This window comes from Osmerus mordax, chromosome 3 (genome assembly GCF_038355195.1).
Source record: "Osmerus mordax isolate fOsmMor3 chromosome 3, fOsmMor3.pri, whole genome shotgun sequence".
Classification (NCBI taxonomy): domain Eukaryota; kingdom Metazoa; phylum Chordata; class Actinopteri; order Osmeriformes; family Osmeridae; genus Osmerus; species Osmerus mordax.
Window position 1 is genome coordinate 20,721,810 of NC_090052.1, and position 23,103 is coordinate 20,744,912.

Genomic DNA, 23,103 nt, shown 5'->3' on the forward strand with positions numbered 1-23,103 from the left:
GGACTTCAGAAACGTTTCTCAGGTAGGCTACACATCGGTTTGCTGCTTACATTTATGATATAAATGCCTATTGGCAACATATAAATTGTTTGTAATGCCCCAATAATAAGCATAAAAATGAATAGGCCCTACCACATTGCATAGTATTTTTTTTTCAGTGAGGGGAAGTATACTTGTTAACAAATACATCACACTCATTTTTCGCTGATAAGTTTGCGGTGAGTTTTGCAACGACGACGAAAAGGTTGTGTCTTAGTTTGCTCTGTCTAGGATGATTCCAGTAGTCGCATGGGAGACCTACCTACAGTGGGGTGTGGACAAAACGCTCAAATAGCACAGGTCCAACTGATCAGTTCGGTCTCAAACAGGCATTGCACTATGGGATCGCTTTTAGAAAGTCTGTGGATTTTGTTCACATTGTTCACAGCATCAGAAGTTTATGGTAAGTTCACTTCTCTTAATTTTGGTATGAAACTGTATTAGTTTTATCATTTGACAGAAACCTTGAGACCTTTTTACAGTAGGCTACGGTTAAATTTAAGTCTAATCAAGGAATTGATCATACCTTTTCCTCTGTAGATTATAGAAATGTAACTTAACTAATATATAGAATCCACATGGTCCAGGTGGTCCTCTGTGTGTGTGTGTGTGTGTGTGTGTGTGTGTGTGTGTGTGTGTGTGTGTGTGTGTGTTTGCGTGCATGCGTACACATTTAATTTAAACTGAAATGAGAACAAACTCGGTTAAGCAAAGTATTTGAAATTGTATTTGAAGAGAAGAAACTATTTTTACAAAGGCTTTTATAATTATACATTTGATTCTGACTAATTTCCCCAATGACCATGTGCCGACAGGTCTGCTCATCTGCAGTACCGTTAAAATATAAATGTAAAAGTGGTTTCATTATTGGCCACTAGAGGGCTCTACTGCATAATTCTGGACTTCAGAAACGTTTCTCAGGTAGGCTACACATCGGTTTGCTGCTTACATTTATGATATAAATGCCTATTGGCAACATATAAATTGTTTGTAATGCCCCAATAATAAGCATAAAAATGAATAGGCCCTACCACATTGCATAGTATTTTTTTTTCAGTGAGGGGAAGTATACTTGTTAACAAATACATCACACTCATTTTTCGCTGATAAGTTTGCGGTGAGTTTTGCAACGACGACGAAAAGGTTGTGTCTTAGTTTGCTCTGTCTAGGATGATTCCAGTAGTCGCATGGGAGACCTACCTACAGTGGGGTGTGGACAAAACGCTCAAATAGCACAGGTCCAACTGATCAGTTCGGTCTCAAACAGGCATTGCACTATGGGATCGCTTTTAGAAAGTCTGTGGATTTTGTTCACATTGTTCACAGCATCAGAAGTTTATGGTAAGTTCACTTCTCTTAATTTTGGTATGAAACTGTATTAGTTTTATCATTTGACAGAAACCTTGAGACCTTTTTACAGTAGGCTACGGTTAAATTTAAGTCTAATCAAGGAATTGATCATACCTTTTCCTCTGTAGATTATAGAAATGTAACTTAACTTTCGTGGTAGACTTTTTTATGAGCGACTCAGTAGCCTACAAAACTCAAAAATCTCTGAACTGCTTTCCTGATACCATATAAGGGAACGCTAATTCATGCGACGTGATGCCAACATTGACCACACCTTTGGTATGTCAACACACTTTTGACATATTTACATGAAATATGAAGCCTATTGTATGTATGTATGTATTCCTCATATTCAGCTTTTATTGAGTAGCCCACTTTCTGGAACCTAAAGGACAGATAAGGAACTTATGGACAGATAATATTTTAAACACTGTTTAACTCGATTTAGGACCCGCAACTTCCTGTGGCCTTGCTGTAAATTGGTTTAACAGGTATCCTGTACTCTTGGGAAATATGACAATGACATTGTTAAGAACATTTGACGTGCAGTGTTTTAGGACTTTCCAAACATCCTGCAACTTACCGTAACAGACGTGAAAACTCCCGACTCCGTTTATAATGCCGCCCACCCGGGCCATCGAAAAGCTATCTTTTTTAGTAGGCTGAAGCTGTGATTACGACTGAGAGGTAGTTGCATGCTTGGACTCGGCTATAAATTTGAACGGCCAGTGTGGGCAAGCAAGGGAGTAGAGATCGTGTTGAGCGACTTAATAACAACGGTTATATTAGAATCTAGGCGTAAGTGCCTCTCTGACTTTCTAATGGTTGATGGGGTTATTTCAGGTTCCAATATCTGCACCTCCCGAGGGGTGAGCACCTGCCGGAAATGTTTAGATATCAGCCCTAGCTGTGGTTGGTGCTCCCAAGAGGTAAGATCTACCACCCTCACGTTGCGGAGTTTCAGTCTAATCGTGTCTTATCTAACGGCGTGATAGGACCTGAAGCAATTACCCCAACCGCATTCCACCTATTGGACCTAACACACAAATACACTGTCATGCCAGGCTCCGTTTCTTAGACTACATTTCTCAATCTGTTATTGAGAAACAAATTCACCTGTTGAACACACCCATGCAGCTTACTGAGTACACTCAGTAATAGGCTTAAGCTGTGGGCATTAGGCCACTGCATGTGTGATGCCTAACATGGAATCATTGGGCAATGATGATTTGTGGTGTGAGTTATGTGTTTAATTAAGTTGTACACTAAAACATTTGTTATTAAACTCAAACAACATGATTAAAATTGTATTTTAAATATTTTCAACCATTTGATGAAAGTGTTGATTGTGGGCTAAATTTTTGTTCTTTTGTGTGTGTGTGGTTTATCGGGGGGGGGGGGGGGGGGGGGGGGGGGGGTTGGGTAGAGGGAGTCCAGTGCTTCTCGCTGTGATTTGAAGAAGAATCTGCTGGATGGAGGTTGTAAAGTGGAGGCCCTGGAGTTCCCCACCAGCATCCTCACTATCCAGGAAGACAAGCCGCTCAGTGACAAGGCGTCAGGGGCCGCTGATGATGTCACTCAGATCAGACCGCAGAAAATCCACCTCACTCTTAGACCAGGTACTGCACACCTGGGCCACACTATGAGCTGCAATGCGCCCTGGGTTTTAGAGATAAGGACCTAAGGGGTATCTTCCATGTTTGTTCACTTCCTCTTGTGTTGCATCTCCCCTTTTACTCCTCACCTCTCTCCCTTCATGCCTCCCTTGCAATCTCCCACTCAGATGATGCCAGGAGATTCACTGTTTCGGTGAAGCAGGTGGAAGATTACCCAGTAGACCTGTACTATCTGATGGACTTATCTTATTCCATGAAGGACGACTTGGCTCGTCTTCGTACCCTGAGTAATGATCTGGCTGAAGAAATGGGCCGCACCACCAGCAAACTGCGCATGGGCTTTGGAGCCTTTGTGGACAAGCCCCTGTCACCCTACATGTACATTTACCCCGAGGAGGCTGTCCAAAATCCCTGCTTAGGGTGAGTGGAGATATCTCACGGGACTGGAAGAGGAGGGGCTTTGCTAGGATGTGGTCATTGTGAACACGTTTACTTGGCCGGTGTGAATTGAATGGGTCTAACATATCCCTTGCAAATTGTGTCCTCTGGTGGCTGGTGTAACAGAATCAAGACTGTGTGCATGCCTCAGTTTGGCTACCGCCACGTGCTGTCTCTGACGGAGCAGGTGGCTCGCTTTACTGAGGAGGTGGCCAAGCAGAACATTTCCCGAAACAGAGACGGTCCTGAGGGCGGCTTTGACGGCATCCTCCAGGCTCTCGTGTGCAACGTGAGGACGATCACATCAACACAGTAACGGGACAAAATACGTGAGACGGCAAATGTGACTCTTGTGGATGAACGGCTCTCGCCTGTCTTGTCTCTCAGGAAAAGATAGGCTGGCGCGAGGACTCCTCACACCTGTTGGTTTTTACCACGGATGCTGAGACACACATAGCTCTTGACGGACGGCTAGCAGGCCTGGTCGAGCCCAACGATGGGAAGTGCCACCTCGACAAGGACAACAACTATGACATGAGCACTGTAATGGTGAGTGTGCGCGAGAATACTTGAGTTGGTTGAATTAGAATACTCGTAACCCAGTAGGGGTTTAAATGGAAGACTATATATAATACAGCCTGTATTACACATGAAATAATGGCAGCCTTTAATTTCCCTCTAGGACTACCCTTCTCTGGCTCTCATGTCTGAGAAAATGTCTCAGAATAACATCAACCTGATCTTTGCTGTGACCAACAATGTATTGTCTCTCTACACGGTGGGTTTGCTTTAATAAAACCCAGGAAGATTTATGCTATCAAGAATAGGGCTGTAGAAGACCCTGACTCAGTCTCTATGTTCTGGATGTGTTTATATGGAATTTTCCCTTGTCTTTTTCCTCAGAACTACAGCGAGCTTATCCCGGGGACAACCGTCGGAACATTGTCTGGCGACTCTGGAAATGTGATCAAGCTCATTCTGAATGCCTACGAGGTGAGGGACAATTGTCTCTGCGTTCATATTGTAAAAAAGTAATGGTCTTAATTGGTTTCACGGATGACATGCACCACTGAATATTCCGAAGAATTGCTATGCTGTCACTACTTGCTTTATCGTGGTCCGCTTATCCCCCTAACTGTGTGTCCTGACCTGCTGAGCAGAAGATCCGCTCAAAGGTGGAACTGGAGCTGCTGGGTGTGCCAGAGGAACTAGCCCTCTCCTTCAACGCCACTTGCCTGAACGGACAGGTCAACCTTGGCCTCAAGTCCTGCAGTGATCTCAAGATAGGAGACACGGTCAGTGATGCTTTCTACAAGATGTTTAACACAAAGGCCTATCCTCAGAAAAAGTAGGGTCTCTCATAGTAACAGTGATAGATTTCTAAACAACACTTAACCTTCTCCTCAGGTGTCATTTAGTATCGAGGCTCGGTTAAGAGGCTGCCCAAAAGAGACGAGACGGACCTTCACTATCAAGCCGAGGGGCTTCAAGGATGCTCTGGAGGTGACGGTAGACTTTGCCTGTGGCTGCTCCTGTGAAAGCCAAGCTCAGGCGGACAGCCCCTACTGCAACCAAGGCAACGGCACCTACGAGTGTGGAGTGTGCAAGTGTAACCCTGGGCAACTGGGTCCACGCTGTGAGTGTACAGAGGAGGAATACAGCCCCTCGGACGACGATAAATGCAGCCCCAAACCTGAGGATGACATCTGCAATGGGAGGGGCGACTGTATTTGTGGACAGTGTTCTTGTCACCGTTCTGACTTTGGGAAAGTGTGGGGGAAGTACTGCGAGTGTGATGACTTCAACTGCTTGCGATACAAAGGAAAGCTGTGCTCAGGTGAGTGAATGCATGTTTGGGTCTGTGGGTAATCATTTCTAAGCTGTTTGCTCTAACACTGTTCACTTTAGATTCAATATAGACCAAAACATTGGGAGTTTTCAGACGTGAGTTGTTTAAGTGTTAAAATCTGTCAGTTTGCCAATAACATTACTTGTCTCAATGTTTAACAGGAAAGAACAGACTTCCATTTGTCTGTCAACTATTCACAGTTCCTTAGTTGATCACTAAACCCATAATGCTCCCTGCAATAGTCACTCACTGAACAAATGCAGTCCATTGAGTTGACTGTTGCTTTAAATATTCTTTAAATAGACTGATGTGTCTTACTTATTATAATCAGTTTTTCAGGCAGAAACATGATATGCCCTTACGTTCCAGAGTTGCAATCAGCATGTGTTTCTTGAGGCTTGTTCATGCCATGTATGTGGGTGTTTTGTGTAACACCTACATACTTTTTGTATACTCGACAACTTCCACATACATTGGGTTCAGACTATTCCTTTAGGCCTATGCACTTCTGATTCTTAATCTTTTGCGGTACTTCCTGTGTTCTATTTGCATATCGCTTTAGATAAACACTTCTGCTAAATGAATATACAATATAAAAAAGTGAAATCTATCATACACTGTATTTATATTAACATACAATACTAATGGACATTGTTGGGTTAGGATAACAGGTCAGTTGCATGTGTAAACCTTTTACAACTTTGTTTTTCTTTCCACTCACCACGGTTGTAACTTGAAGGGGCTGCTATTGAGAAGTACAAGATTTGTTTCTCAGTTCGAAGTCATGCTTTGTTTTAGTTAAGTGGTTCTCACTGCCTCTCAGTGTAACCTTTCCATTCATTTGATGACGATGTTCCCATGGTCGGCCCCTGAGATGGTCCGTCTGTTATTGTTTCAGTCTAACATTCATGCGTTCCCACTGCTGCTCCTGACCTAGTATGTCTAAACAGTCTTTCCCTTTACGAAGGCCTGAGTCTCCAAGAATGATTTTGATGGTATGTTACATAAAGCATTTTATGCTGCAATGTACCAGGTTATGTGAGGGCATTAGTGGCAGTGATATTTAAATACTGAAATGTCTTACAATTATGTGTCAATATTGTAGCAATACAGGTAGTCTAAAAGACAGATTATGGAGCTGTAGCGATCATTGTGTGAACTGGTAAAGTACCACTAACTCTAATCCCAAGCTCTGTTTTCCTCGACTGCCAAGGGCTGTGTGTTTCACCCTTTTGGAAGTCTTAGACTAGTGCATGGATAGGGCAGAGCAGGAGTCAGCAAGTATGTCCCCAGGCCACATAAACAGGCAAGATGTAACAGGAAAGTTTGCATTCTGCAGGCTCTCTCCCCCTCTGTCTCACTCGGTCTCTCTCTCTCATTCCCTACTACTGCATAAACTTTGTACATGTCAGTGGTCCTTGTGTGTTGCTATTAATTGGGAGGATTATTTCCCCACAAAAATAGGGCGCTCCTCTCATGTCTTGCTCAACTTTAAAAGAAGTGTGAATCACTTTGTCTTGTCAAATACAAACTGTTTGGGTGGGAGAGTTAGGCAACAGTGGAAAACATTTGTTTTCAGCGGAGATGGTAAAGTTGTTTGTAAGAATGATTTAAGGATGTTTGCAAGCTTGTTATTTGTCATTTGCCGTAACAAAACAATGGACGCCAGTCTTAAAGGAGAGAAGATCATGTCCATTCTCTCCCACTGAGGCTGTCCAGGAAACTGGTATTAGTAATGTACTCATGTGATTGCTCTTACTCAACTGGCCTAGCGCAATGATGTGGTCGTCCCAGACAGGAACTAACACAAGGTTGGGAGGGAAGAAGACTGGGATCATCTCTCCTCCTGCTATTGTTTGTGCTCAGTTGTAACTAGAGTTCTCTCTCTCTCTCTCTCTCTCTCTCTCTCTCTCTCTCTCTCTCTCTCTCTCTCTCTCTCTCTCTCTCTCTCTCTCTCTCTAAATGACTAATCATCAATACTTACTGTACATGTACATACATGCTGCCACACACTTGCTGACGCACACACGAGTCAGTAACCCTAACATACAAGTGAACACAGGCTCAAAGCTTTACACTGTATAGTATGGGCAATTAATAACAAACTTGCACAGCTGTATTGTTTGTTTTGAATGAATTAGTCCACAGTGTTGAAGATCTGATGGTAATGTCTGTCTACTTTCTCCATTTCCCTCCTTGTCAGACCACGGCACGTGTGACTGTGGCTTCTGCAAGTGTAACTCGGACTGGAAAGGAGAGAACTGTAACTGCTCCACGCGCACCGACACCTGCATGTCCGGCATCGGTCTGCTGTGTAGCGGCAGGGGTCAGTGTGTGTGTGGGGCCTGTGAGTGCACCCAGCCTGGGGCCTATGGTTCCACCTGTGAGAGGTGTCCTACCTGCCCTGATGCCTGTACCATCAAGAAGTAAGGCCATTTATGTTCTCATAATGACTAGGAAGTTTGAAGAGATTCGATTCAATATGATAGGGATTCTCTCATTCGTTTTCAGTGTAATGTCAATTTTTTTCTCAGATGAGACCCATATTACAAAACGATACTACAATGATGAACATCAACACTTCAGTTCCTAAATGTGGTGATGATGATGATGATGATGATTGTGTGTGCAGGGAGTGTGTCGAGTGTAGACACTTCAAGAGGGGAAGTCTATTTGAGGACAAGAGTTGCCCCAGAATCTGCAGAGATGAGATTCAGTTGGTGGACGAGCTGGGTAAGAACTTATTTGAGACGAGCCTGAACATGCTTTTACCTCTCCACCCCTCTCCACATCCTCCTGTCCACCTGAATAAAAATGATTTATTTCCCCCCATTTCGGCCATCGCAGTGTTCCACGATAATAACGCTGTGAACTGTACGTATAAGGATGAAGATGACTGCATTGAGCGATTTCAATACTATGAGGATGTCAGCGGAAAGTCCATCCTGTTTGTAATCAAGGATCCAGGTGAGTGAGCATCTATGCATGTATTTTGTGAACATGTGTGTGTGTATAAAGTACACTGCATGTTTGAATTATATTCCCTATCTGTGTGTGTGCATATAACTGAAGATTCCGAGAGGTACTTCAGGAGATGCAGCAGGAGGTCTTGTTTCTGGCTAAGAATAGTGTGTTCCTGCATGTCAGGGGAGCCTTTATATTAGTGTCAGTGGGGCTCCAGCTGTGCAGGTACAGAGCAGGTATTCTTGCGTCACCTTCAGTCATCATCCGATGGGGATGCTTTACAAACTAGTGAAGGCACTATGGTGCTAGTGACAGTTTGTGTCACATAGACGTTGATAAGACTGCCCTGTCTTTCCGGCTATTGTATGTTATCAAGCTCCATGCTTAATTCTTTCTACTTGATGTACATGAATGCAGCCTTTCAATTTATTTTTCACGTGTGAATAATTGGGCCAAATGACACTATAGTTGACAGCTCTGTACATCTCCTGTCTCCTCTTTCCTGTCTTCCAGAGTGTCCTCAAGGGGCTGACGTCCTGGTGGTTCTTATGTCGGTGATGGGAGCTATTCTGTTCCTCGGCCTGGCTGGTCTGCTTATCTGGAAGCTGCTTGTTACCATGCATGACCGCAAAGAGTTTGCCAAGTTTGAGGAGGAGAGAGCCAAGGCCAAATGGGATACGGTAAGATTTTCTCTTTGCAAAGTAAAAACTGTATTTCAAAAGGGTATTTTCATCTATTATTGCATGAACAATTCCATTCTGTTTCAGAGTAACATACCTGATTTAGAAGAAACTATTTCATGTGAAATCCAATTGTGTTTTTCAGGGCAACAATCCATTGTACAAAGGAGCCACGTCCACCTTTTCCAACGTTACATATCGTGGGAACTAAGGACCCCTGTACTGCCAAATATCACAATGTGTCAAAACTCAGGGGTTTGAAAGAGAACTGCAATTCAGTCAATGTGTTATCTGCACACTCTACTGTAAAGATTCTCATGCTGATTTCAAAAGAAATGCACGTACTATGTAAAAAAAAATATATATATACAGAAAGATATTGATGTGTATAGCAAACAGGAAAAAGGTTTTAAAGTTGTATTCCACTTCTAATTATTCACAAATGTGTCAATTCAGCAGAGTACAATTGCAAGTACCATTTCTCATACTTTTAGTTTACCATAAACAATGCTTTGTGTAAATGGAGTAATTCAGGCATTGAGGGTTCCTGGCACTGTGCTTTTATATACCCAATAAAATCAAAGACTGTTTTTAAATAATTATCATTGCTTGAAATGTGGCTTTTCTTTACATTAGTTAGAATAAAACATTAGAATAAAACAATAGTGTCATTGTGTCAGTGTTTTTAATGATCTGATTATGTCGATAATCAACGTGATTTTTATATTAAAAGCACTAACGTTAGTGTGCATGCCATCAATGATGAATGAAAACCGTTTCGCACTGAAGAATTAAATGAATTGTAATGGCTCCATCATCAGGTGTGAAGAAGTATTGATAGTGGTGAGGGAAAACAAACTAAAGCAAATTTCCAGAAAGGCAGTTGTAATCGTGACCCTTGATCAAAGTATGTAGGCCTACATATAACAGTTTAGCTAATAAATATAATGCATTTAGTAAATCATCGATATTAGGCGATGTATTATGTCTAGCCCAACCGCTGCAAATGTGGTTGTCACCTGTTCCCTTATTTACGGCCACCGTACTTATTAGAGGAATAGCTGGTCAAAAATTAATAAAAGACTCACCAGTAACACCAGTTTGCGTTTGTGAGAATTTGTGTTTGGCTGCATTGGATTTCTCTACTTTCACGTATGTCGTAGTGCCTGACATGCTATTAGTCTGTCCCACCTGTAGAGGGCAGCAACATGACTTTCGGCTAAGAGCCTGCTGGAAACGCAAACATAGAAGCAGGGTAGCGTCATTTAAACATGGCAGCACCCGGCGGGGTACTAGATGAAGCCAGCATTGAATCAGGACAAGCCCTGTCCAAATCGATTTCTGAAGATTTTAAAAGGCCCCAGTTTGGAACCCGTTTCTTGACAGACCCACGTCAGGTCTTTCAACATAACGCATGGTCTGTCGCTAGCTAATAACGTTGATTGTAATTGTTGCTAGCTAGCTAGCCAGCTAATCTAGTTAGCTATAGCACACAGGATCATTTACACATGCACACATCACATCATGGCCAGACCCGAATGACCATGGTCGTTTCCTAGCTAGCTAGTTAACCTCATCTTTGATGTGACGGTTGATTATATGGTGTGTGTCGTTCTTTTTCAGGGACAATGTAGAGTGGACTGAAGAACAAGAGGCAGCTGCTAAGAAAAAGGTCCAGGAGCACAGTCAACCACTTCCTACTGAAAAACAAGGTTTGTTAATCCAAGCTGTGAAAAGAAAGTCTGTTAATAATTGCCATGCACCTCGGTATATTTTTTAATAACTTGAGTGACTTTGCATTCAAGAGTGGCATGTCTCTTAACGTCATCCCTTTCCATAGAGGAATATGACTGCCGAGCAAATGAGTATTGGAATGACTTCTACACCATCCACGAGAATCGTTTCTTCAAGGACCGCCACTGGCTGTTCACTGAGTTTCCTGAGTTGGCACCGCAATGTCAGCTGAACCATGACACTAGCCCAGAGGACTCTGGGATTGGAGATGGTTGCCAAGGTGATCTGGACCAAGGACAATCCAGGGAAGGCACACCTCAGCTCCCCACAGATGTTGACTTTCCTGGCTGCACTGCCACATATCGCATCCTGGAGGTGAGAGATGGAAATATTTAAAGGTCAGAACTACCTTAAGGAGTGGATCCTCAACAGAGTCACTTATTCAATCTCCCAACAGGTTGGCTGTGGTGTGGGCAACACAGTCTTTCCTATACTGAAGACAAACAAGTGAGTGGTGATCGATTGTCACGTTATGTACAAGACATCTATACATCTAGCATTTCAGTTTCGCAAACCCATGTTAAGCAAATTATGCCACATACAGTATTCATATACCGCATTTTGTCTAAATGGATATATCGGTACTGGAAGTTGCCTTACCATATCTACTTTGTGTGGCAGTGACCCAGGGCTATTTGTCTACTGTTGTGATTTCTCCAGCACCGCTGTGGATCTGGTCAAGGTAAGAAAGAAGGTGAAGGATACATTTGAATGTAAATATACTATGCATGTTTGCTTGATCGACTGATGATTTGACTTTTCACCACCAGACAAATTCAGAGTATGACCCTGGACGTTGCTTTGCCTTTGTACACGACCTGAGTGACGATGCAGCTGTCAACCCCGTTCCCGATGAAAGCCTTGATGTAATAGTACTCATCTTTGTGCTCTCTGCCTTACATCCTGACAGGTAAGGCCTAGGTGCTTTCGGTTTGTCTGCTGTGAGGAAACAGACTTAGTGGAGCTTAATTCTCTCTTGTTCTTTTTCTCCCCATCCTTGCCCCCTTTCTCCTCCCAGGATGCAGGCGTCCATCAGCAGGCTGGCTAGGTTGTTGAAGCCTGGGGGAGTGCTGTTACTGAGGGACTATGGGCGTTATGACATGGCTCAGCTACGCTTTAAGAAAGGTCAGCATGACTGTAGGTTTTGTACACATTGCTGTTTGATTGCAAGCTATAACATGGGGAATTTGTATACATGATTGACATCTGATATGATACCAGTCAAACAGACAGTGAAATTGTTTTAATTACTTATCTTGTTTATTACTGCAAATGTGTCCCTTTCGTTTTCAGGAAGATGTTTGTCAGATAATTTCTATGTTCGAGGAGATGGAACAAGAGTCTATTTCTTCACTCAAGGTACAATACATTTTTGTCCAAAAATATTTTGATACTTCTTGTGGTATTAAGGATACTTTGAAATAACATGACCTGTGTTTTTCCAGATGAACTCCATGAAATCTTCAATCTGGCAGGGCTGGAGAAAGTTCAGAACCTGGTAGATCGGCGACTGCAGGTCAACAGAGGCAAACAGCTGACGATGTATCGTGTCTGGATCCAGTGCAAGTACCGCAAGGCTCCCACCGAGCCACCTGAGACTGAGGATGAAGCCAGCGGGGCAAAGAAGACTTAAGCGGCAGAAGGTTATCTCTGATACCTAATAAGAACATGGTGTTTCCCAAGAAGGAACGCATGGTTGTGGAATACCTGCAGTGCGACACCATGGGAGACATTTATCGGTGGTAATGGGCATAGGACTGATGTGTTGGTAGTGAGAATATGCTTCACTAATGGGTTTTGGGCTTCCTCTGGGGTCCCTTAAAATTATACCCAGAGCAGACACAGCACAACGAAAGCTGATGAACTACTTGAGTCTGAATGAAGAAATACACGTTTACAATGGACGGACAGTTGTTTGTCGAAATCCATTGTTTTGAATGAATTGTTCTGTATGGTTTTCATAAGACCTCTTTCACCTTCATACCTTCAAAATTATTAAAACAAGTAGCAACTTTAACGTATGACCGTTTTCTTTGATCTGCTTGACTTCTTGAACTGTCTGTTGGTGAGTACAATTTCACATGACACGAGCAAAGGCCATTCAAATTTACAAATGATGAAGGAATTAGTTTTTAACACCTGGTTTTAAATGTATTTAATTAAATAAATCTAGATCAGATGTATAATCAAACTCTGAGGGTCACAAACTCAAATTTCAAAAGACTGGTCTACAAAGGATTGACAAGTCATGCTCTGTTCGGGGTGAAGGTGGGAGACGAAATACTTGTGCAATCTCACGAGAAGACATGAGATTTACCATTATTGTTTACATTGCAAAAAAAATGCGAACCGAACCGAATCGATCCGGATTAGGCTGAAATGATCGGAACAATTCAACTTCCGCATCATATTGTTTTGTGTGTCGAGGAAGATAGCTAAAGGAGAATAGGAACTTTATTGCGAATGATCGAGTTTTAAATTGGACGGATTGCCCCCGTTGGAATATAACATTATCGTTTGGCTGTTCTTAACGTGATCAGCAAACCATGACCATTGTTAGAGATGAAATATCCCAAAGGAAGCGTGGCAACATCGTTGGGGTCTATGTCGAATGGAATGTGATCCTGGGCCTGGGGATACCCGAGTACTAACCAGGGAGTACTGAAAGACGGGTTTGGGCTACCCCCAGCCCAGGTTGGAGGCCTTGGAGGGAATCATCCGTCTATAAGAAGCCAAAGCGAACGCCGTCTTTTTACTTTAACACAAGACAAGGCAACTATCAAACAGCAAAGATCGTGAATTTGGATGAGGCCACGTTTGGGAGTGTCTGGGTAGTTGAAGGGGTGACACTACGAGATAAGACTTTCGCTCACCATCATCCTACCTGCAACTGGGAAATACCACAATAGGTAACGTCAACGCAACAGCAAGCTAGCTAGCTAGCTACTACTATTACTAGTGGTTTATGTTTACCAGGGCTAGTTGGTCAATAACTTCAACAAATGCAGAGTCTAGTAATTGTGCAAGCACCTGACATAACATTGCTCCAACCGCAAGCGAAGCAAGCAGGGTTAAAATGTATTAACAACTGCAGGATTGATGCTACGGCAAGGTTGGAACTCACTCAGTTGGTAGGCTACTGACTGTCACTGTCGTAGCTATTGAACACGTAGAGGCCAGTAAACTAGATAGACTGTGTTAGCTAGCCAATATATTGTTTACTAACCAAGCTGTCAACTAGTCATTTGTCAACGGCGAACATAGCACATGATAACCAGATTAATACTAGCTACACAGCTAGCAAACAAAAAATTAGCAGGTTAGCTGTCGTGCTGCTGCTTAGAAAGTGAGATGGAGCTGGTTCGGTTGCTACCCAGTTTCTGTTCAGGTAACAGTGCTAGTTGCTAATGTTAGCAAGCTACAGTACAGTATGTCAGGATTATGTTTGATGATGCACTGTTGCTTCTGATCTGGTGACCAACTGCTAGCTAGTCTACAAACATCGGAATTAAGTTATAATGTGTTGTGCAATTTAAGCAGCACTTTAAAAACGAAACTTTAGTCAGCTAGCCATATTAGCGGAGCTGGTAGCTATTTAAGTTTATCGTTGTAGAAAGCCAAGACGAGATATTCTTTGTCAGCTCCCAAACTTGCAAATGTTGACCGTTTTAGGAGCTAGTGCTTTGTCAAGCTTAATAGCTTACCAGTACTGACTACCTGACAAAATGATAACAATTGACCAATTGTTGACATGAATGTGTTTGTATGTGAGAACAAAGTAAGGCTTACTTACTGTCCTGACATAAAATGTAGACATTTTATATGTCAGGTGTGTCTGGTATATGTATAATATCATAGCTATGATTCGCCACGCCCATGATCATGAACCACAAAAATGTAATTACGTGATAGTGACAGTTATGACATTTTTTTTAACCCTTCATAACTTCTGCCCTGTGTTTGTCTCTGTAGCCATGATGGAAGAACTGCATAGCTTAGACCCACGGCGACAGGAGCTGCTGGAGGCTCGCTTCACTGGGGTTGGAGTAGCCAAGGTCTGTCCTAACTGCCTCTTTCTTACTTCAACCTTTCTCTTTGTGTCTCTCAATTCTCCTTTGTTTGGTACTGTCTGTCTGCCTGCCCCCACCTCCCTCCCCTCACACCTCCACCCACCCTTGTGTCTGAATTGGGTTTGTTGGCTAGTGGGATGTGGCATTCCCACTGCCTGGCTCATAACGCTCGGTCTGCATATGCGGGTGGTGTGTGCCTTCCAAAAGGCCACAGATGGAAGGGGATGGGGGGCAGGAATGATGGTCACCAAAGGGATGGAACCCCTAACCAGATGATGTTTAAAGGTAGTGTTTCGGTGTACGGGATCTAGTTCAATGCAGAGGTCAACTCCATTCGCAGCCCATGGGGCTTTTGTGGAAGGTGAACCCACGGAGCAGAGGACAAGAGTCAGAGCCAGGAGTGGGCTTCGTGCCAAAGCCGAGAGCCTAGCCGAGAGCATGGCATGGCCGCTGCCGCAGAGAAAATGGCGGACGGCTCCCACTAAGACGTCACGCTGCTGCCGTGTGTGCGACCAGGGTTTGACGAGAGAGAGGCAGTATGAAGGAAGCAGGGGTGCGAGAGAGAAACGGCGCTGGGGTTTGTGGAGGGTGTAGAAGCCACGCGCTGTCATGGAGAAGCTCGACCTTGGAGAGCCCCGTGGCTCTGAGGGGAGTGGAGGAAAGGAATGACGATGTGTTTGTTTTCATTTAGCAGATGCAGATCCAAAGCTGTATAGCCGTGGCCAAAAGTATTGGGAGCGACATACATTTTGTGTTTGCAAAGCTTTCTGGGCCTTGGCATAAAATGACTGCTAACATAATTTCAGTACCGTAAGTCATATCATCAGCACAGGGGAAAGTGTGAACTAGTTCTAGCCAGGTGAATCACTCTTATCATTCTGATTGGATTTTAAGAGCAGATTGACTGCTGTAAAAGAGGGGACTATTTGCATATATTGAACATTTTCGCCCCAAAAAAGCTTTAAATATTATATGCGCCTTATTGTATTCCAGTATTCTATAGAAACATGTGAAAACATTTACCTCAAATACTGAACCAGCAAACTTTGCAAAACACAACATTTGTCATTGCCAAAACTTATGGCCGCGACTGTCCCCTCCGTCCCCTCCTTCCCCTCCGTCCCCTTAGCCTGTAGCCCCATGTCTGTCCACTTATAGATGCGTCCGTCTCCAGAACAGCCATACACTGGATTACGGAGAAAGAAAGCAGAATTGTATGGATTTGATTAGGGTGATATATGATATAAAGGCAGAGTTCAAGACAGACAAAAACCTGACAAGGAGGTGAGCATGTCTCTTTTTTATGAGAGAGCTGCAGGATGTGCTTAGAATGACAGACTAGACTGATTCTATGGTGTCTTCAGAATTCAGAAGTGAATTGTGAGTGACAGCCACACCCTGGGATTTGACATTTGGTGATTGTGCAGGTGCCCAGTATTGATATGAACTTTAACGCTTGATGCTCACTCTTCCATCACTTGTCTGGTCTTCCTCCCTCCCTCTCTCACACACACACACACACAATACATACAGGCCGATAATGTCACAGGTATTTATTGAGGTTTTCTGTCTCTCAACTGTTTGTTTGTTTGTTTGTTTGTTTGTTTGCTTGCTTTGAACAGGGCTCAGGTCAAAATGAGTCATCCAATCAGAGTCTGTGCAGTGTGGGCTCCCTCAGTGACAGAGAACAGGAGGTCTGTATCCAGTACTTTTCTAATATGCTTAATGTGAGAGACCTTGGTCAACATCACTTGGTCATTTTAAAACATCTGAAAATAGAATTATATTTTCTCAGACCCCTGAAAAGAAGTCTAATGACCAGAGAACAAGAAAAAGGAAAGGAGATTCTTATGACAGCAACCAAGGTTGGCCATCTGTTTGTTTACCTCTATGATCTGTCATCCACCAAGCCACTAATACAGCCATGAATGTGCCTTTAATTTGATTTCACTTCACTTTCCCTTCAGGAAAAGGAGGAGCAAGGGGACATAAAATTAGTGATTATTTTGAGGTAAGTTATTACAACATCTTTGACATGCTATATACTGACTATTACCCACCATTAACTCCTTTTACAAAAGCAATTTATTGCCAGGAATCACAATTTCAGGATGTAGCATTCGTTATCTTTTCTAATCTAAGTCTCTCCATCACTCTTTCTCTATGTATCAGTTTGCGGGTGGTAGCGGTCCTGGCACTAGTCCTGCCAGGGGCGTCCTTCCAGTGGTCCGCTCCTCCCCCCAGCACTCCCTTTCGAACCCCCCAGTCATGGTGAGAACACTCCTCCCTCACTCTCACCCCTCTCCACTCCACACTCTCCTCCTTCACTCTCACCCCTCTCCACTCCAGACTCTCGACCCTCACTCTCACCCCTCTCCACTCCACACTCTCCTCCCTCACTCTCACCCCTCTCCACTCCACACTCTCCTCCTTCACTCTCATCCCTCTCCACTCCACACTCTCCTCCCTCACTCTCACCCCTCTCCACTCCACACTCTCTTCCTTCACTGTCACCCCTCTCCACTCCACACTCTCCTCTTGGGCTTTCTGTTGGGTTTCAGCTTAGATCTGCTACGTGTGAGTTTCAAGTGGTCCAACGAATGGGTTTGTTTCTGTAGGTGCAGCAGGGAAGCCCCTCATCCATCAGTTCGGCAAACACAGAGCATTCGTCGTGTTCCTCAAAGCCTGGCTCTCTTCACATGCTCCATAAAGCTACGCAGGTAAGCTAGCACAAACTGTTCTCCGGCGGACTGATTCTGCTCTTGATCATTACTGTTTTAACTATGGAACCCTCCTCGTCTTCAGACTCTAATCAGCCATTTCCTCTCATCTCTCCCTCAGTCCGACCTGACTATAGAAAAGCTAATAGCTATGGAGAACAACAAGAACTCTGACTTGGAGAAGAAGGAGGGACGAATAGATGATTTACTGCGGGTATGACTTCAACTAGGAAACATCTGTTTTCCGTAGCATGCTCCTTGACCTCACTGACAGACAGTGGGTTTGTGCCACCAGCACCTCAACACTGTGTTCGTTATCAAGCTGTTCCATCGTCTCGACGGCTGCATTCACCTGACACGCCGAGCTGCCTCCTTTTGCATGTGCTGCTCTCTAGGCCAACTGCGACCTGCGCAGACAGATAGACGAACAGCAGAGGATGCTGGAACGGTACAAGGAGAGGCTCAACAAGTGTGTCACCATGAGCAAGAAGCTGCTGATTGAGAAGGTGAGTGCCTCGCGGTTTTTCACCCTAGCTCTAGTTTACCCCCCCCCGGTTGAAAGGAGGACGTTCTTGCCTCGGCCAGATGGGCTTGATGGTCATGTGTTGTGGTCCCTCCAGTCCAAGCAGGAGAAGATGGCGTGCAGGGACAAGAGCATGCAGGACAGGCTGCGTCTGGGTCACTTCACCACCGTGCGACACGGAGCCTCCTTCACGGAGCAGTGGACCGACGGCTACGCCTTCCAGAACCTCATCAAGTGAGACTCTCATCCACGACCCCTCCTGGCCCACTGACTCCAACTCACTCGCCTTCTTTGTCCTGTCTTATCAAAAAAATAAAAACTGAAGTGAAATATCAGATGAACTGGGCATGACCAGCTTATAACCTCCCCTTCACCTTCTGTCTGTCTCGCCTGTGCCTTGGTTTCTAGGCAACAGGAGAGGATCAATTCCCAACGAGAGGACATTGAGAGGCAAAGGAAGCTGTTGGCCAAGCGGAAGCCGCCCTCCATGGCCCAGACTCCGCCCCCTAGCTTTGAACAGAACAAACGCAAGAGCAAGACCAACGGCGTGGAGAACGAAACGTCAGTCCTGTTTTTATACCCCCCTCTGTTGTCATGTCTGCCTACATGTCCTGTGTTGTGCCACAGCTTGTAATTGCGTGGTTGTCATTCCAGGTTATCACAGGCAGAATATCACGAGCAAGAGGAGATCTTTAAGCTGAGACTGGGCCACCTGAAAAAGGTTCGGTGTGTGTGTGTGTGTATATATATTTTTTGTGTGCTTTTACTCGTCAAAGTAGTCATCGTCTTTATGTTTCGCAGGAGGAGGCAGAGATCCAGGCGGAGTTGGAAAGGCTGGAGCGCGTGCGGAACCTGCACATCCGCGAGCTCAAGAGAATCCACAACGAGGACAACTCCCAGTGTGTAACCTCCACACCTCCACCTCCACACCTCCACCGGTGACAGAAATGCTGGCTCGTCGTCTAAACAGGCAATGTGTTTTTTTCACTTTGAAGGTTTAAAGACCATCCTACTCTTAATGACCGGTACCTCCTGCTTCATCTACTTGGCCGCGGGGGCTTCAGTGAAGTTTACAAGGTGAGAGCTCACCAACAGCGCTTCAGGGATCTTCTCATCTTACCAAGCACTTTCACCGTGTAAACAAGACGCGTGTAGAGTGTTTGGACACCGTAAAGTGATCGGATTGGTCCCAAACGAGTTTCTTTCTCATGAGACAAGTTTCTTCTTAACAGGCCTTTGACATAACGGAGCAGAGATACGTGGCCGTCAAAATTCACCAGTTGAACAAGAACTGGAGGGATGAAAAGAAGGAGAACTATCACAAGTGAGGGTCATACATGCCATATGATGTCGTCATACATGCCATGTGATGTCATCTTACATTTAGTCATTTAGCAGACACTCTTATCCAGAGCGACTTACAGTAAGTACAGGGACATTCCCCCGAGGCAAGTAGGGTGAAGTGCCTTGCCCAAGGACACAACATCATTTTACGCGGCCGGGAATCGAACCAACAACCGTCTGATTAATAGCCCGATTCCCTAACCGCTCAGCCATCTGACCCCCCCCCTACATGCCATGTGATGTCTTTCTTTCCAAATATTTCCTTATGAATGGCACTGAACTACCTGTTGCAGAGATACAACTACTTGTATGATAAACTCTAAAACAATAAAGATTTTCCTTCCCGCTTTCAGACATGCGTGTAGGGAATATAGAATCCACAAAGAACTCGACCACCCACGGATAGTCAAACTGTACGACTACTTCTCACTCGATACTGACTCGTAAGTATCCTTTTCCCTTCTGCTGGAAGATGGCTGCCGATAGGCTGTGAGCATGCCGAAGGGCTTTTAGTGTAATGAAGGTATAGGAGGAACAACTTTGTTACCATAGCAGCCCTTTCTGTCTAAGTGCAAGGGTAAAAGTTCTTTCAACTTGTGATCCTTGGAGTGCTTTGCACAAAGCATCCCAAAAATACATTGTTCTTGACAACAACAAAAAAAGCTATTGGAGGTTTTAAATCTAGGTCAGGAAGAGTTGGATTGGTTTTCCGTTGTTGTAAGTTGGCTCAGTTCCAAACAGAACCTCATGCTCGTCTTCCCTTGGTGGTTTTGGAACAGGTTCTGCACGGTTCTAGAGTACTGCGAGGGGAACGACCTGGACTTCTACCTGAAGCAGCACAAGCTGATGTGCGAGAAGGAAGGGCGCTCCATCATCATGCAGATCGTCAACGCCCTCAAGTACCTCAACGAGATCCGCCCGCCCATCATCCACTACGACCTGAAGCCTGGTAGCTGTCCTTAGGAGCCACACAGACCACACAGACCTCTATGACACCAATATTACCTTATCTCTGAACTGTACTATATACTAAATAATATAATATCCAAGTTGAATAGCGGAATTGTGACAAGGGGATAACACATGAAAACATGTTCATGTTTTCATGTTAAGTGTTAGACTGATTTATAATTATTGTCTGATCATACAAGATACCTCAGTCGTGAAGACTGAGGTATCAGTCTTGTATCAGTATGTTGCCTGTCCCTCCTCAGGTAACATACTGTTGGTGAACGGTACCGCCTGTGGGGAGATCAAGATCACTGACTTCGGCCTGTCCAAGATCATGGACGACGACAGCTACAACTCTGTGGACGGAATGGAGCTGACGTCGCAGGGAGCAGGGACCTACTGGTGAGGCCATAACGCGTGTGCAGACACACCTATGGTCCAAGGAAACACCCATCTGACCCATGACGCATGTGCAGACACACCTATGGTCCAAGGAAGCACCCGTCTGACTGGGCTGGAGAGTTTCCAGCTCTAAAATGGCGGTTGTTCTCGTGCGTTTCAGGTACCTGCCCCCAGAATGCTTTGTGGTGGGGAAGGAGCCACCTAAAATCTCCAACAAGGTAGATGTATGGTCGGTGGGAGTCATCTTCTACCAGTGTTTGTACGGCCGCAAGGTAAGAGACGCACCCACGGCCAGTTTACCCTCCGGTAGATTTGAAGTGTTCTCCTTCAGCTCAGAGCAGTGCATCCTGTTGTTAATGGTTTACCTGCTTTTATTCACCCTCTACCTGTGACATCACAAAGGAAAGCACAACATTGTTGTCGTTTTTCTTCCAGCCTTTTGGCCATAACCAGTCGCAACAGGACATCCTCCAAGAGAACACAATTCTGAAGGCCACCGAGGTGCAGTTTCCTGCCAAACCAGTAGTCACACCTGAGGCCAAGGTAGTCGATTCTGTCCTTGGTGTCATTAACCTTGCCATTCATTTAATAACATTGTACAAGTGGTATCATTTGTGTTGTAATGGCCTCTTGTCTCTGTCTGCAGGCCTTTATAAGGCGCTGTCTAGTTTACCGTAAGGATGACCGAATCGGTGTCCACCAGCTGGCCAGCGACCCTTTCCTCATGCCCCACATCCGCAAGTCTGTGGCCACTTCTGGAGCCTCTGCCATGGCCACGCCCTCAACATCCAGCTCCTCCAATAGCAGCGCCTCAAACTGAGACCACTGCAGTTATCGACGTACTGACCTGAAGTGTGGATGTGAGGGTGCGATGCCTGCTTCTGCCCCCCCACCCCCCCCCCCCCACCCCCCATCACACGGCGCCATGCAACGGCCTAGAGCTTGTACTGGGACGCTGGCAAGGGGGTAGATGAGGAGTCATAGATGGGGGGGTTGGAGGTGTAAACCCTCCATCTCTCGTGTCCACCAGCCCCAACTCCATGTCCTTCTCTCCCCTGAGGGATGGCACTGTCCTGGGGGTCAAAGCCCTGGGCTGCCCTCACTGTGAGGACCGGGACATGGCGCTGTGCTGAGGGGGGGACCTGGCACTTGCATGGCACTGTGCTGAGGAATCAGTGTTTCTCCTGCTTAACTCGGAGGAAGGAGAGAGAGTCAAATACTGCTCCAGCTTGGACAGATGGAATGAAACTGTCAAAGGCCCTGTACTCACACATGCACATCCATTCACTGTTCTAGTACCTAAGGTACTCTGTTACTCCAAGTCAATGCTTTGGGTTTGCAGGTAGCTTCGTTTTGTCTGTGACTAAGACAGTCCGTTCTTCCTTTTGGACCAGACCCGAAGGCTCGGGGTATAAGCCCTTTATTTTTGGCTCTCCCAAACACACTGACCGTGAGCTATTGGCTAATATGTGTGGAGCTAGAGCTTCTCTCATGTACTCTAGTCTGCTCATGTGACCAAAACCTCCAGTTGGTGGCACTGTTACACTAAGGTTATTTTTTGTAATGGCTTTAGTGTGTAACTTGATATGAATTGGGGAATTTGTGTACGGTTCGTTTTGCATTTCTTACAGATTTTAAATTGACCCAAGTTTGAAAATAATTATGTTTTAGTGATATTTTGATATTGCCTTTTTAAACCTTGCCATGTTAACTGATTGTCCCTGTATTAAACACTCATATTTATTTAGGTAGCCAATGAAATGCAAATAACTGGTTTACCCATGTGAACTGTTGGTGAGAGATTGGGCCTTAGCAGAGAATTGCTTAAATAAACCACACGCTACTATTGATTAAACTGTGTTGTTTTTTTAGGAAGGTGTGGTTAGAGTGGGGGTAGTGGAACATCTTTAGTAGCCACAAACATGCATCACATATCACTGATGTCTGATAATGTTCTAAAGCTGAACTCTCCCAAAAGGCGTTTACTTTTTAACCTCAAATTCCATTCACGCACAGAGCCTGCAGTGCAGAACAATGTGAAACTGTGCATAACAGAGTCCATGAATTGATTCATATAGAAGGGACAATATAAGGGGACAAAATGGGCCTCAAACATCTAAAAATTATTCTAGCCAAACCTTAATGTACATGTTTATGGTTTTAGATTAAGATATATGGTTTTGGCATCCAGATTTGTTTTTGTATAAGCCAGAAAATGTGGCTTCTGCTGGCATCACATCTGTTCACTCTTAATAGTGGTACACCATTATGTTATCTATAGAGGGTTATTCGGATCACTATTTTTTACTCTCATATTTTTGTTGTACTTCAGAAGTTGGTGCATAGCCATTCCAAGTACTGCA

The 23,103-nt window shown here is 44.5% G+C and overlaps 3 protein-coding genes across 3 annotated transcripts; all 3 read left to right on the forward strand.

The window, feature by feature from the left end:
- The first annotated feature begins 1,226 nt into the window (after positions 1-1,226).
- Positions 1,227-9,613, forward strand: LOC136940768 (integrin beta-3-like). The gene is made up of 15 exons (XM_067233058.1): positions 1,227-1,380; positions 2,233-2,318; positions 2,816-3,008; positions 3,173-3,425; positions 3,570-3,732; positions 3,831-3,992; positions 4,126-4,221; positions 4,347-4,436; positions 4,604-4,738; positions 4,851-5,280; positions 7,496-7,718; positions 7,925-8,025; positions 8,140-8,259; positions 8,770-8,936; positions 9,082-9,613. Exons 1-15 carry the CDS (start codon positions 1,227-1,229, stop codon positions 9,145-9,147), a joined length of 2,439 nt encoding a protein of 812 aa, XP_067089159.1. The 3' UTR covers positions 9,148-9,613.
- A 582-nt stretch (positions 9,614-10,195) lies between these two features.
- Positions 10,196-12,747, forward strand: mettl2a (methyltransferase 2A, methylcytidine). Its single transcript, XM_067232247.1, has 9 exons — positions 10,196-10,353; positions 10,560-10,648; positions 10,777-11,045; positions 11,128-11,177; positions 11,352-11,412; positions 11,501-11,640; positions 11,749-11,855; positions 12,024-12,089; positions 12,176-12,747. The coding sequence occupies exons 1-9, from the start codon at positions 10,208-10,210 to the stop codon at positions 12,361-12,363; spliced, it is 1,116 nt and encodes a 371-aa protein (XP_067088348.1). The 5' UTR covers positions 10,196-10,207; the 3' UTR covers positions 12,364-12,747.
- A 138-nt stretch (positions 12,748-12,885) lies between these two features.
- tlk2 (tousled-like kinase 2) lies at positions 12,886-22,578 on the forward strand. Its single transcript, XM_067232246.1, has 21 exons — positions 12,886-13,639; positions 14,703-14,785; positions 16,423-16,494; positions 16,596-16,665; positions 16,768-16,811; positions 16,973-17,071; positions 17,419-17,520; positions 17,642-17,734; positions 17,916-18,026; positions 18,141-18,277; positions 18,452-18,604; positions 18,698-18,764; positions 18,845-18,942; positions 19,039-19,120; positions 19,276-19,367; positions 19,741-19,830; positions 20,167-20,336; positions 20,602-20,740; positions 20,901-21,012; positions 21,176-21,283; positions 21,387-22,578. The coding sequence occupies exons 2-21, from the start codon at positions 14,705-14,707 to the stop codon at positions 21,558-21,560; spliced, it is 2,094 nt and encodes a 697-aa protein (XP_067088347.1). The 5' UTR covers positions 12,886-13,639; positions 14,703-14,704; the 3' UTR covers positions 21,561-22,578.
- The last annotated feature ends 525 nt before the right edge of the window (positions 22,579-23,103 follow it).